The sequence below is a fragment of the Cebidichthys violaceus genome, unplaced genomic scaffold, assembly GCF_023349555.1.
Source record: "Cebidichthys violaceus isolate CVI_PGR_0920_01 unplaced genomic scaffold, fCebVio1.0.p SCAF_53, whole genome shotgun sequence".
In the NCBI taxonomy this organism is placed as follows: domain Eukaryota; kingdom Metazoa; phylum Chordata; class Actinopteri; order Perciformes; family Stichaeidae; genus Cebidichthys; species Cebidichthys violaceus.
This window is the reverse complement of record NW_027176739.1, coordinates 418,235-430,000: the sequence shown is the minus strand read 5'-3', so window position 1 is coordinate 430,000 and position 11,766 is coordinate 418,235. Positions and strand designations below refer to the sequence as shown.

The window sequence follows — 11,766 nt, the reverse complement described above, 5'->3', positions numbered from 1 at the left end:
GTGTGAGGAGATGAAAGGAGGTGGTGAGAGGTGAGAGGAGATGAGGGGAGGAGGTGAGAGGAGGTCGTGTGAGGAGGTGTGAGGAGGTGAGAAGAGGTGAGGGGAGGTGTGAGGAGGTGAGAGGTGAGAGGAGATGAGGGGAGGAGGTGAGAGGAGGTCGTGTGAGGAGGTGAGAAGAGGTGGGAGAAGGTGAGAGGAGGAGGTGCTGGGCCTCCTTCAGCCACAAACATCTGGTAGCTGCAGTCTCAGACGAGGAATCAGGAGGAAAGAAATTAACGTGAGCTGATTGTTGTTGTCGCTCAAAATATATATTGATAAATAATTTTTATATAAATATATATACATATAAATAAATAAATATATATTTTTATAAATATATATATTTATATAAATATATATATATTTATATAAATATATATATTTATATAAATATATATATTTATATAAATAAATATATATATTTAATAATGACTTTTATTTCATAATAATGACCATGGGGACATGTCTATTAAATATAATTTATTTATAATATTCATATTTGTATTAACTTTTCATCTTATTTTGTTCTTTTACTGTGTAAACAAACTTCCACACTCCGCTGCCAAGCATTACGTAACGACACGACTCCACTCTCTGATTGGCCGAGCGCCCTGTCAATCTGTGACGCGCCGTCCAATCAGAGCGGGGCGGCAGTGCGATACGAACTGGCAGCCGCCATGTTGTTGTGTCTCCGGGTGGCCAGGAGCGACGTCCGGTAGTAAACACAGTAGATGACGTTACAGTTCACGGTAAACGGACCGCAGCTGGAAGCCATGAGCCGTCCGTCCTCAGCCGGAAACGGAGCCGGAGGTGGAGGACTCGGTGCCGGGAAAGCAGGCGGAGGAAAGCACGGAGGAGCCGCCGCTCAAGCAGCAGCGGCGGCGGCAGCGGCGGCTGTGGCGGCAGCAGCAGCCTCCGGTGTGAGCTCCGTGGTCGGCGTGAGCTCCGTGGTCGGATCGGTGTCCGCCGCTCCTTCCTCCGCCGCCGTGTCCCTGCATTCCCCGGAGCTCACGGCGCTGTTCGAGTGCCCGGTATGCTTCGACTACGTCCTGCCGCCCATCCTGCAGTGCCAGGCGGGTCACCTGGTCTGCAACCAGTGCCGCCAGAAGCTGAGCTGCTGTCCGACGTGCCGAGGCCCGCTCACGCCGAGCATCCGGAACCTGGCGATGGAGAAGGTGGCGTCCACGCTGCCGTTCCCCTGCAAGGTAACGCTCTCACGCGCACGCGGACACCGGCCAACCGACACAAACACGAGCTAACTGCTCTGCTTCTGCGCACTTCTTTCACACAACTTCTTCGTTCTGCGACACGGTGACAGGTGTGTGTGTGTGTGTGTGTGTGTGTGTGTGTGTGTGTGTGTGTGTGTGTGTGTGCGCGCGCGCGCGCGTACGTTCGTGCCCGCGCGTGTCTTCTGACACAAAAAAGGACCAAAAACAAAAAGTTGAAGTTTTGTTCTGAACTCTTTGTTGTTGTTGTTTATAATCAATAACTTTGAATCGATAAGAAGAGACTGATGATGAACACAGTTGTGCTTCTCTTTGAATGTAACAACTTATATATATATATATATATATATATATATATATATATATATATATATATATATATATATATATATATATGTATATATATGTATATGTTTATATATATAATATAATGTTCTCAACTTGTGTTGTGAGATTATAATCTAACATCCTGTGGTGGGAAGTAACTTTACCACTAAAGTACTACTGCTACACTTAAGTACACATTTGAGGTTATTCCATGTCTTTTATACTTCTCCTCTAGTACACCTCAGAGGTACATATTGTACTGTACTACATCTCAGATGTATTCCAGTTTTGAATGGAGGACAAGTACTCTAGTATTGGAGTCTTTTCACACTGTGGTAGTAGTACTTGCACCACAGTAGTAGTACTGTTACCACAGTAGTAGTACCACAGTAGTACTACCACAGTAGTAGTACTGTTGCCACAGTAGTAGTAGTACCACAGTATTACTACCACAGTAGTACTGTTGCCACAGTAGTAGTACCACTGTAGTAGAACTTGTACCACAGTAGTAGTACCACTGCAGTAGAACTTGTACCACAGTAATAGTACTTGTACCACAGTAGTAGTACCACTGTAGTAGTACTTGTACCACAGTAGTAGTGCCACAGTAGTAGTACCACAGTAGTAGTACTTGTACCACAGTAGTAGTGCCGCAGTAGTAGTACCACAGTAGTAGTACCACAGTAGTAGTACTTGTACCACAGTAGTAGAACTTGTACCACAGTTGTAACCGTCGTCACCTCTGAGTTACGGTGCATTATGTTGATGAACAGTGGGAGCTGCGTTCACATGCTCTGACTGTATGAAGACAGAAGACACACATGTTGAGGAAACGTGTGGAACATTGTGTTCATGTTGCACAGCAGTGGAACGTTTAAATAAAGTCACACACTGAGCACAGATAGTAGAAATATAACTGATACTGTGTGAAGAATACTGCTGTTAACAAGAACCTGATCTGTTTAAAGTGATTCAAACCAAATGTTATTGTACTTTTGTTCATACAGCAGTACTTTAAAATACAAGTGAGTAATACACTACTTTTAATTCATTAGTGAACTTTGTGCAGAACGATGAGATTAATCGCGAGGCAGAAAACAGCATTTTATTTTGGAGTTTCCGTCTTGTAAAGTGACTTAAATGATTTAAAAACATGGTTTTCATATTTATTCTCTTCTTGGTGCTTTCGTGTGAGCGGCTGTGTTGCAGTAACAGTGTTCGGCCACCAGGAGGAGCTCCTCTCGTTCTATCTGCTTCATCACTGAAGTTACATGAAATCACAGCAGCGGCCTCCGTATAATAAATAATAGAAATAATAATAATAATAATTATTATTGGTCACACTTTGAGAGGAAGACCAGAGAGTACAAGTAAAAGACCCTTTATTATATGTTTGCTGTCATTATAATAATAATTGTTTTTGTATTTTATTTTATGTATTATTTATAATTTATTATTATTCTAATAACAATTATTATCATACTTTTTAATTTGATGTAGTTTTTATTATTATTTATTATTATTATTATTATTATTATTATTTTATGGATTTATGATTTATTATTATTCTAAAAACAATTATTATTATACTTTTTCATTTAATATATTATTTATTTATATTTTTTAATTTTATGTAGTATTTATTATTATTTCATGAATTATTTATGATTTATGTATTTGTTATAATTATTGTGTGTATGTATATATGTATATATATATATATATATATATATATATATATATATTATGAATAAATAAATAAATAAATACACGTTGTTTTTTTGATACTCGGAATTAAAAGAAGGTTTAAGGTTAAAGCAGCAAAGGATTCTGGGATGAAAAAAACAAAACAACAGGAAATATTTAACACGGGTACAAAATGTAAACACACACTGCAGTGTGTGTGTGTGTGTGTGTGTGTGTGTGTGTGTGTGTGTGTGTGTGTTGAGGGGGCTTTAGACAGATGCTGGGAGGAGGAGGAGGAGGAGGAGGAGGAGGAGGAGGAGGAGGATCGCACTCGGGCGAGCGAGACTCCTCTTATATTCTCTCTCAGCTTTCTTTCTCCCCACCCCCACTGTGTGTTAATGTGTGTGTGTGTTAATGTGTGTGTGTGTGTGTGTGTGTGTGTGTGTGTGTGTGTGTGTGTGTGTGTGTGTGTGTGTGTGTTAATGTATGTGTGTGTGTGCTGCAGCAGCGTCTCGGTGACGGTCGGTCGGTCTGTTGGAGGCTGAATGTTTTCACTGATAGCAGAGAGAGAGAGTCCGTGTGTGTGTGTGTGTGTGTGTGTGTGTGTGTGTGTGTGTGTGTGTGTGTGTGTGTGTGTGTGTGTGTGTGTGTGTGTGTCACTGGTTGGACAGACGGACAAATGCCACACAGCTGAGAGAGAGAGAGAGAGAGAGAGAGAGAGAGAGAGAGAGAGAGAGAGAGAGAGAGAGAGAGAGAGAGAGTGTGTTATCGGTGCTTCGTCTCCTCACCACAGAAGAAGAAAACGGTTGTTTTTTCTTCTTCTGCTGCTGCAGGAGAGAGAGAGAGAGAGAGAGACAGCGGGCGAGAGAGGTTCAGCTGCATTACTGCTGCGTGTGTTGAGATTCTCCCACAGAAGCTGGTACGTACGTGTGTGTGTGTGTGTGTGTGTGTGTGTGTGTGTGTGTGTGTGTGTGTGTGTGTGTGTGTGTGTGTTGAATGAGTCGTTGTTGTTGTTGTTGTTGTTGGACACACTTTAGTCAGCTGATGTTTTATTTTAAATGGTTTTGGGATCAGATTGAGTCGACGGATGCCTCGTTGTGTCGCTGTAATCGTCATCTTCTGTTATTGATTAATCTGACTAATGATTTTCTGGATTCATTGTTTGAAACAGTGAAACAGTGTCTTTCTCAAAAGTCTTGTTTTACGTCCGTTCACCGTTCACCATCGGAGTGTAAATAAAGTTTTACTGACGGTCAGTATTCAGTCAAATGTGTTTCTCGTGTCTTCAACGGCAGCTTGAGATGCTGCTCAGTGGAACATTCAGAGGGTAACGACTGCACAGCGTTGAGTTTATGACTCACAACATTGTGATCTATTGTTAGCCTTTTAGTTATTTTAAGGAACGTAAATATAGATTCATACGGAAAGAAAAAAGACGTTTTTAAAGCCTGAAAGACGTCTTAATGTCCGATTCAGAGATCTGAGCTCCACGTAGCTGCAGCCCTGATCTCCTTTATTAACAGTGTTCATATTGTTGTAAAGCACTTTAAAGGAGGAGATGTCTTCATCTACAGGAGACCGCACTGTGAAACAATATGGGTGACTCTGTAGAAGTTAAGTTTCAGTTAGTTTTGATCCTGGAGTGAATCTGACATCGTGAGGATTTGTTTCCACGTGCAGATGGATGTGAAACCTGAGTTCATGTGTCAGCCGGTGGTCCTTTAATCCGTCTGCTATATGATCTCTGTCAGTCTGTCTGAACAGCTGCTCGCCGGCTGCTGCCTGTGTTTGTCCTCTGGTCTGTCTGCTGACGTACGGAGAGCAGAGAGGGACGAGCATCGAAATCAACGGGTCACAATAAGGATTTAATTCAATCAGTGAGACAAAGAGACTTTACTTTATGGGTACAATTAAATGTTGTAGTCGACAATAAGCTCCTTTCCTCGTTTTTGTTATATTGTCGCGTAGTCGTCATCGCGTATACGTCCCGTGGTCGTCATAGTGTGTACGTCCCGTAGTCGTCATAGTGTGTACGTCCCGTAGTCGTCATTGCGTATATGTTCCGAAGTCTTAGTCGTCATAGTGTATACGTCTCGTAGTCGTCATAGCGTATATGTCCCGTAGTCGTCATAGCGTATATGTCCTGTAGTCGTAGTCGTCATAGTGTATACGTTCCTCATTCGTAGTCGTCATCGTGTATACGTCCCATAGTCGTCATAGCGTATATGTCTCGTAGTCGTAGTCGTCATAGCGTATATGTTCCGAAGTCTTAGTCGTCATAGTGTATACGTCCCGTAGTCATTATCGCGTATAAGTCCCGTAGTCGTCATAGCGTATACGTCCTGTAGTCGTCATAGCGTATACCTCCCGTAGTCGTAGTCGTCATAGCGTATACGTTTATCAGTCGTAGTCGTCATCGCGTATACGTCCCGTAGTCGTCATAGCGTATACGTCCTGTAGTCGTCATAGCGTAAACCTCCCGTAGTCGTCATAGCGTATACGTTTGTCAGTCGTAGTCGTCATAGCGTATACGTCCTGTAGTCGTCATAGTGTATACGTCCCGTAGTCGTAGTCGTCATTGCGTATATGTTCCGAAGTCTTAGTCGTCATAGTGTATACGTCCCGTAGTCGTCATAGTGTATACGTCCCGTAGTCATCATAGCGTATATGTCCCGTAGTCGTCATAGTGTATACGTCCCGTAGTCGTCATAGCGTATACGTCCTGTAGTCGTAGTCATAACGTATACGTCCCGTAGTCGTCATAGCGTATACGTCCCGCAGTCGTAGTCGTCATAGCGTATACGTCCCGTAGTCGTCATAGTGTATACGTCCCGCAGTCGTAGTCGTCATAGCGTATACGTCCTGTAGTCGTCATAGCGTATACGTCCCGCAGTCGTAGTCGTCATAGCGTATACGTCCCGCAGTCGTAGTCGTCATAGCGTATACGTCCCGTAGTCGTCATCGTGTATACGTCCTGTCGTCGCCACTTTGTCCGGTTGACGTCATTGGCTACGTCTCGTTGTGGTTTGTTGTCATTGTTTACATCAACAGGAAGGTGTGAAAGGGCCCTAAATCAGTCAAACTGTAAGCTGTTGGACTTAAGGTCTGGAGGTAATCAAGGCGTGTGTGTGTGTTTGTGTGTGTCGGCAGTGTGTGCGTGTGTTCGATGCTGTGTCCGGCCTCCTGCCTGCCTCTCCTCAGGGAGCTGGCTCAGTGGCGCTGCCTGCTGGGCTGGCATCGCCACCACGGAGTGGGTTCAGCTAGCGCCACAGGGCTAACCGCTAACACCGGACGACGACAACAACAACAACAGCAGGGGTCAGAGGTCAGGGGCAGAGCCGATAGACCTGTCGGACGTACCAAACCGCTGCTGGGCAGCCAGGTGAGTCCTGGTTTTAAGTGTTCAGCTGTATTAGCAGATAATGCTAACACGCTAACCAGCTCCTACAGGTTCATAGCCTGGTGTAAATATATTTCATCTTGTTTACATGCAGTCGTAATACTCTGATTAAGATATTTGTTCAAATCAAAAACCTGATATCTTTGATAGTGTTTAAAGTTTGTCATTTTGGCCGTCGCCATCTTGTTTTTATCAACCACTGAACAGGAAGTGACCATATATAGACTGAGGAGGAGTGACGTAGAGACGTCGTATACGTCTCTGGTAAGAGACCTGTCAATCAAGCATCCCCTGTCTGTTTGACACTAAATGGAGCATAATGTACTAAATGAACATCATGCTGTATTGAAGAAGACTGTAAACTAGAGATTGAGACCATAAACTCATGTTTACAATGTTTACTGAGGGAATAAATCAAGAGAAAATTAGAGTCATTTTAGACTAGACTTCTATACAACCAGAGGAGTCGCACCCTGGTGGACACTAGAGAGAATGCAGCTTTAACACGTGAAGCTTTGAAGAACTTTAAAGAACCAGAGGTTTTACTCAGAATACACAGTAAACACTGCAGCCACTAGAGGGCGCTGTCAACAAGACCGTTATAAAACTCTAATCTGATTATTGATCTAAAACCTGCTGACTCCACTGATTTACTCCCAATGAAAAAACCCTGAACTTGAAGCCTCAAAGCCATTTATCAACACACACACACACACACACACACACACACACACACACACACACACACACACACACACACACACACGCTCTTAGCCTGATTGGTATTGTGGTGCTGCAGAGTGTTGGTGTTTCAGCTGTGGAGGAGGTTTTCTTCACATCTGTATATCATGAAGTACATTGTAGTATTCTCGTCACTACCTGACTCTACTCCTCCGTCTTTAGGTGAATATTAACCCTTAAAGGTCTCGACTCTATGAGGACAGAATGTCCTCGGCGTCGAGGTCTCCCATCGGTCCTCACAAAGATAGAAGTTCACGAGAGTCCCCATGAGAATAATTCTCTAAATCCCCCGAAAATCTGTGGATAAGAGGATTCATGTTGAGCTGCTCCACAGTTCTACTGATTCTGTTCATCTAGTTCACCATGGAGTCAGTGAGTACAGACCGTTATTACATCTGCTGTGACTGAAAGACAACAAGACCCCTGATGAGTCAACAACAACAAAGACAACAACGACAACAACAACAACGTGATCACAGCTTGTGACTTCATGACTCAGTTATTAAAAGAGTCCACATCCTGAAGTACAAGTACTGTGAAGTATCTTCAGCAGGAAGATTAATAATCAAATATTCATGTCTTCTGGTTCTGTTGTCTCAGCTGCAAGTAGTACATCACAGCCAGTACACACAGTCACTACTTTAACTACACAAAGCTGGTAGTACTCGTGTACTTTTACTACTGATACGTGTACATGAAGCTGATAGTACTCGTGTACTTTTACTACTGATACTTGTACATGAAGCTGATAGTACTCGTGTACTTTTACTACTGATACCTGTACATGAAGCTGATAGTACTCGTGTACTTTTACTACTGATACTTGTACATGAAGCTGATAGTACCCGTGTACTTTTACTAGTGATACTTGATATCTTGAGGCTGACAGTACTCGTGTACTTGTACCTGTGTCCTCAGTACTCGGCGGCCGGCTGTCCTCTGTCCCTCCACCACTGATACTTGTACATTAAGCTGACAGTACTCGTGTACTTGTACCTGTGTCCTCAGTACTCGGCGGCCGGCTGTCCTCTGTCCCTCCACCACAGTGAGAAGCCGGACCACGAGGAGGTGTGTGAGTTCCGTCCGTACACCTGTCCGTGTCCCGGAGCCACCTGTAAGTGGCACGGCTCTCTGGAGGCCGTCATGCCTCACCTGATGCACGCTCACAAGTCCATCACCACGCTGCAGGTGAGCTCACTGCTACTGTTAGTAGTACTTCATATCAGTGCTACTTCCACTTATCTAGTACTTGTTGGTAGCTTTTAACTGTTTATTAAATCACTTTAGCTAACTACTTTAACTGTTTATGCTATTAGCATTAGCTAACTACTTTAACTGTTTATGCTATTAGCATTAGGTAACTACTTTAACTGTTTATGCTATTAGCATTAGCTAACTACTTTAACTGTTTATGCTATTAGCATTAGGTAACTACTTTAACTGTTTATGCTATTAGCATTAGCTAACTACTTTAACTGATTATGATATTAGCATTAGCTAACTACTTTAACTGTTTATACTATTAGCATTAGCTAACTACTTTAACTGATTATGATATTAGCATTAGCTAACTACTTTAACTGATTATGATATTAGCATTAGCTAACTTCATCTTCAGTTTGAGGAGCTGGAGCAGAACTTCTCCGTTAGATATCGGGGGAAACCAAATGACTGTTTCCATGATTTCCGGCGTGTCTCCGTGTCTCCGCAGGGCGAGGACATCGTCTTCCTGGCGACGGACATCAACCTGCCGGGCGCCGTGGACTGGGTGATGATGCAGTCGTGCTTCAGCCACCACTTCATGCTGGTGCTGGAGAAGCAGGAGAAGTATGAGGGCCACCAGCAGTTCTTCGCCGTCGTGCTGCTCATCGGCACCCGCAAGCAGGCCGAGAACTTCGCCTACCGCCTGGAGCTCAACGGCAACCGGCGCCGGCTCACCTGGGAGGCCACGCCGCGCTCCATCCACGACGGCGTGGCGGCCGCCATCATGAACAGCGACTGTCTGGTGTTCGACACCTCCATCGCACACCTGTTCGCAGACAACGGCAACCTGGGGATCAACGTCACCATCTCCATGTGCTGAGGGGAGGAACCAGAAGAACCCGGCGCCGCCTTCTGTGGCAGGTCGTCTCTCGGTGCTTCGGTCGGACAAAGACAGAGAGAGAGAGAGAGAGAGAGAGAGAGAGAGAGAGAGAGAAAGAGAAAGAGAAAGAGAGAGCGCATCGGGCCGTCATGGCCGCCGCTCCAAAGACTCCTGAGACTCTCCAGAGATCAAAGGGTTCAAACAGGCCAATCAGCTGACTTCCTGTTTGTTCTCAATGTTCTCGTCGATGATGAAGAACAACATAGACTCTGTGTTATTGCAGAGAACATCTGGTCACCTTTGTCTTCAACAAGCTGATGCTGCGTTCACATCAAACCCTTTAAACACAGACGGTCCTGTGAGTGACGTGAACGCAGCATGAAGACCGAGATGACAGAACGTGACCACGAGGTGACGATCGGCTTCTGTGAAACGGTGACATGACGTTGATGCAGTAACGGTGGAGCCAGATTAAAAAAACGCTGCTGGCAGTTAAAGTGCAGCAGAATAATGTGAATTATTCAGAGTGGAAGGTTGCCGGTTCCAATCCCTGACGGCTGCAGCTCGTCTCTCACATTTCAGAGGTTCAGTGTTTGGACTCTGAGGACCAGCTGAGCTTCTGGAGTCCAAGTTAAACTTTAAACTTGAATCTTTAATCTCAGATAAAAGTCCGTTCAACCGCCAGCGCCTTAACTTCTTCTACCGTCTTCTTCTTCTTCTTCTTCTTCTACTTCTTCTTCTTCTACCATCTTCTTCTTCTTCTTCTTCTCCTTCTTCCTCTTCTACTTCTACCGCTTCTTCTTCCTCTTCCTGTTGGAGTCACAACCTGAGCTCATGAGAGATGTATTGAGGAACATTCCTCGTCTGTGAACCTTTGTAGCAAATGGAGCAGGAAGAAGAAGAACCTGACTCCACCAGATACCTCAGACCTCCAGCAGTTTCCTCCGTGTTTGTTGATCTTCTCTGCTGCTTCCTGCTGAAGCTCCTTTAAGTTCACGATAGCTAAGTGTGTCTCAACCTGACGTCTTTAAATACAACCAATCAGAGTCCTCTTCAGGTCCCGATACCTCATCATCATTATGAATAGATGTGTTAAGTGGAGTTCATTTTATTTCACAATTCTGAGATAATTTCCCTGAAAATTAATTTAATTTGGTAATAATTAATAACATATAAATGTGTTTTTACTTTCTGTAAATAAGAAACAATTCACCAAAAAACTGACAAAGAAAAAGTGATTTATTTATTTGTTTTTGTCTCAAAGATTACAAATGTAAACAAAAACTAAAATCGTGAATCGTTGATAAAAATGTGCACATTTATGCTAACGTGCTAACTGCTACTGGCTAGCTACGAGCTTGCTAACGAAGTTGACGAGTTGAAGTGGCGATTATTATTGTTATTATTACGGGTTTAATAACATCAGTTTAAGAAGAGTCACTTAAACAGCTGGAAGTTTGTAAAAAGCCTTTACAAGCTAATTAGCTCGCTAACTAGCGACCGTTGCACGTTAGCTAGCTAGCGACTGATGACAGAACATCCATAAAACAAGGTAGAAATATATAACTAATGTCTTTATTGGTAGACAATAACAGAGGGCCGTGGCTTTAGAACATTTTAAAGCTTCATTCATTTGTTATGAATTAGTATTAATTATTATTTATGGTTTTAAAAGCCTCGTTTTCATTAAAGTGTTTTAATTGAGTTTTTGGTTGTAAAAGTTTGATGTCTGGTGAACACATTATTATTATTATTATAATTATTACTGCTGAATAATAAACACGGAGGAAACACATCTCTGATAATCACTTCCACTTTACAGCCACCGACTTTCTACGATGTTGTAAATGAAGTTATAACGACAGTATATTTTATAAAAACGGCTCCATGTGTTGTTTGTTGTTTTCTAAACTGTTTTCTGACGTTTTGTTGTTGATTCTGCTGCTGAGACGATGAATAAAGATGAAGACGAGGGAACAAAACTAACACAACGTTCACTTTTTATTATTTTTAATGATGACGTGAAACTCTTTGAATCATCAGAACTGTTCACGAGTCAAAACTACGACTCCCAGGGTGCATTTCACCAATCACAGAGGGTCACATTCTACACGTGATGCTAACGGCTAGCTGAAGCTAAAAAGGACAGACACGTGATGAAACATTCAGCAGCTGAGGCTCATGGGTATTGTAGTAATAGAGTTGTCTGGTTCCTCAGAACAGAAACTTTTAGTAAAGTTAAATCATCCAGGAGTGAACTCTGT

The 11,766-nt window shown here is 43.1% G+C and overlaps 1 protein-coding gene across 2 annotated transcripts; it reads left to right on the top strand.

Moving 5' to 3' along the window:
- The first annotated feature begins 594 nt into the window (after positions 1-594).
- siah2l (seven in absentia homolog 2 (Drosophila)-like) lies at positions 595-11,478 on the top strand. Of its 2 annotated transcripts, XM_068731608.1 has the most exons (4): positions 3,604-4,197; positions 6,429-6,660; positions 8,428-8,607; positions 9,131-11,478. In XM_068731608.1, exons 1-4 carry the CDS (start codon positions 3,824-3,826, stop codon positions 9,500-9,502), a joined length of 1,158 nt encoding a protein of 385 aa, XP_068587709.1. In that variant the 5' UTR covers positions 3,604-3,823; the 3' UTR covers positions 9,503-11,478. The 2 variants fall into 2 exon arrangements, with proteins under 2 accessions (XP_068587710.1, XP_068587709.1); XM_068731609.1 differs by lacking the exons at positions 3,604-4,197; positions 6,429-6,660 and adding an exon at positions 595-1,244.
- Positions 11,479-11,766: the final 288 nt, after the last annotated feature.

What these genes read in the sequence shown, in the direction of transcription:
- siah2l (XM_068731608.1), top strand. Translation starts at nt 3,824, where the DNA reads ATGTTTTCACTGATAGCAGAGAGAGAGAGTCCGTGTGTGTGTGTGTGT. An exon ending in AGATTCTCCCACAGAAGCTG is followed by an intron (nt 4,198 to 6,428) that starts GTACGTACGTGT and finishes GTGTGTCGGCAG; the next exon opens with TGTGTGCGTGTGTTCGATGC. An exon ending in AGTCCATCACCACGCTGCAG is followed by an intron (nt 8,608 to 9,130) that starts GTGAGCTCACTG and finishes GTGTCTCCGCAG; the next exon opens with GGCGAGGACATCGTCTTCCT.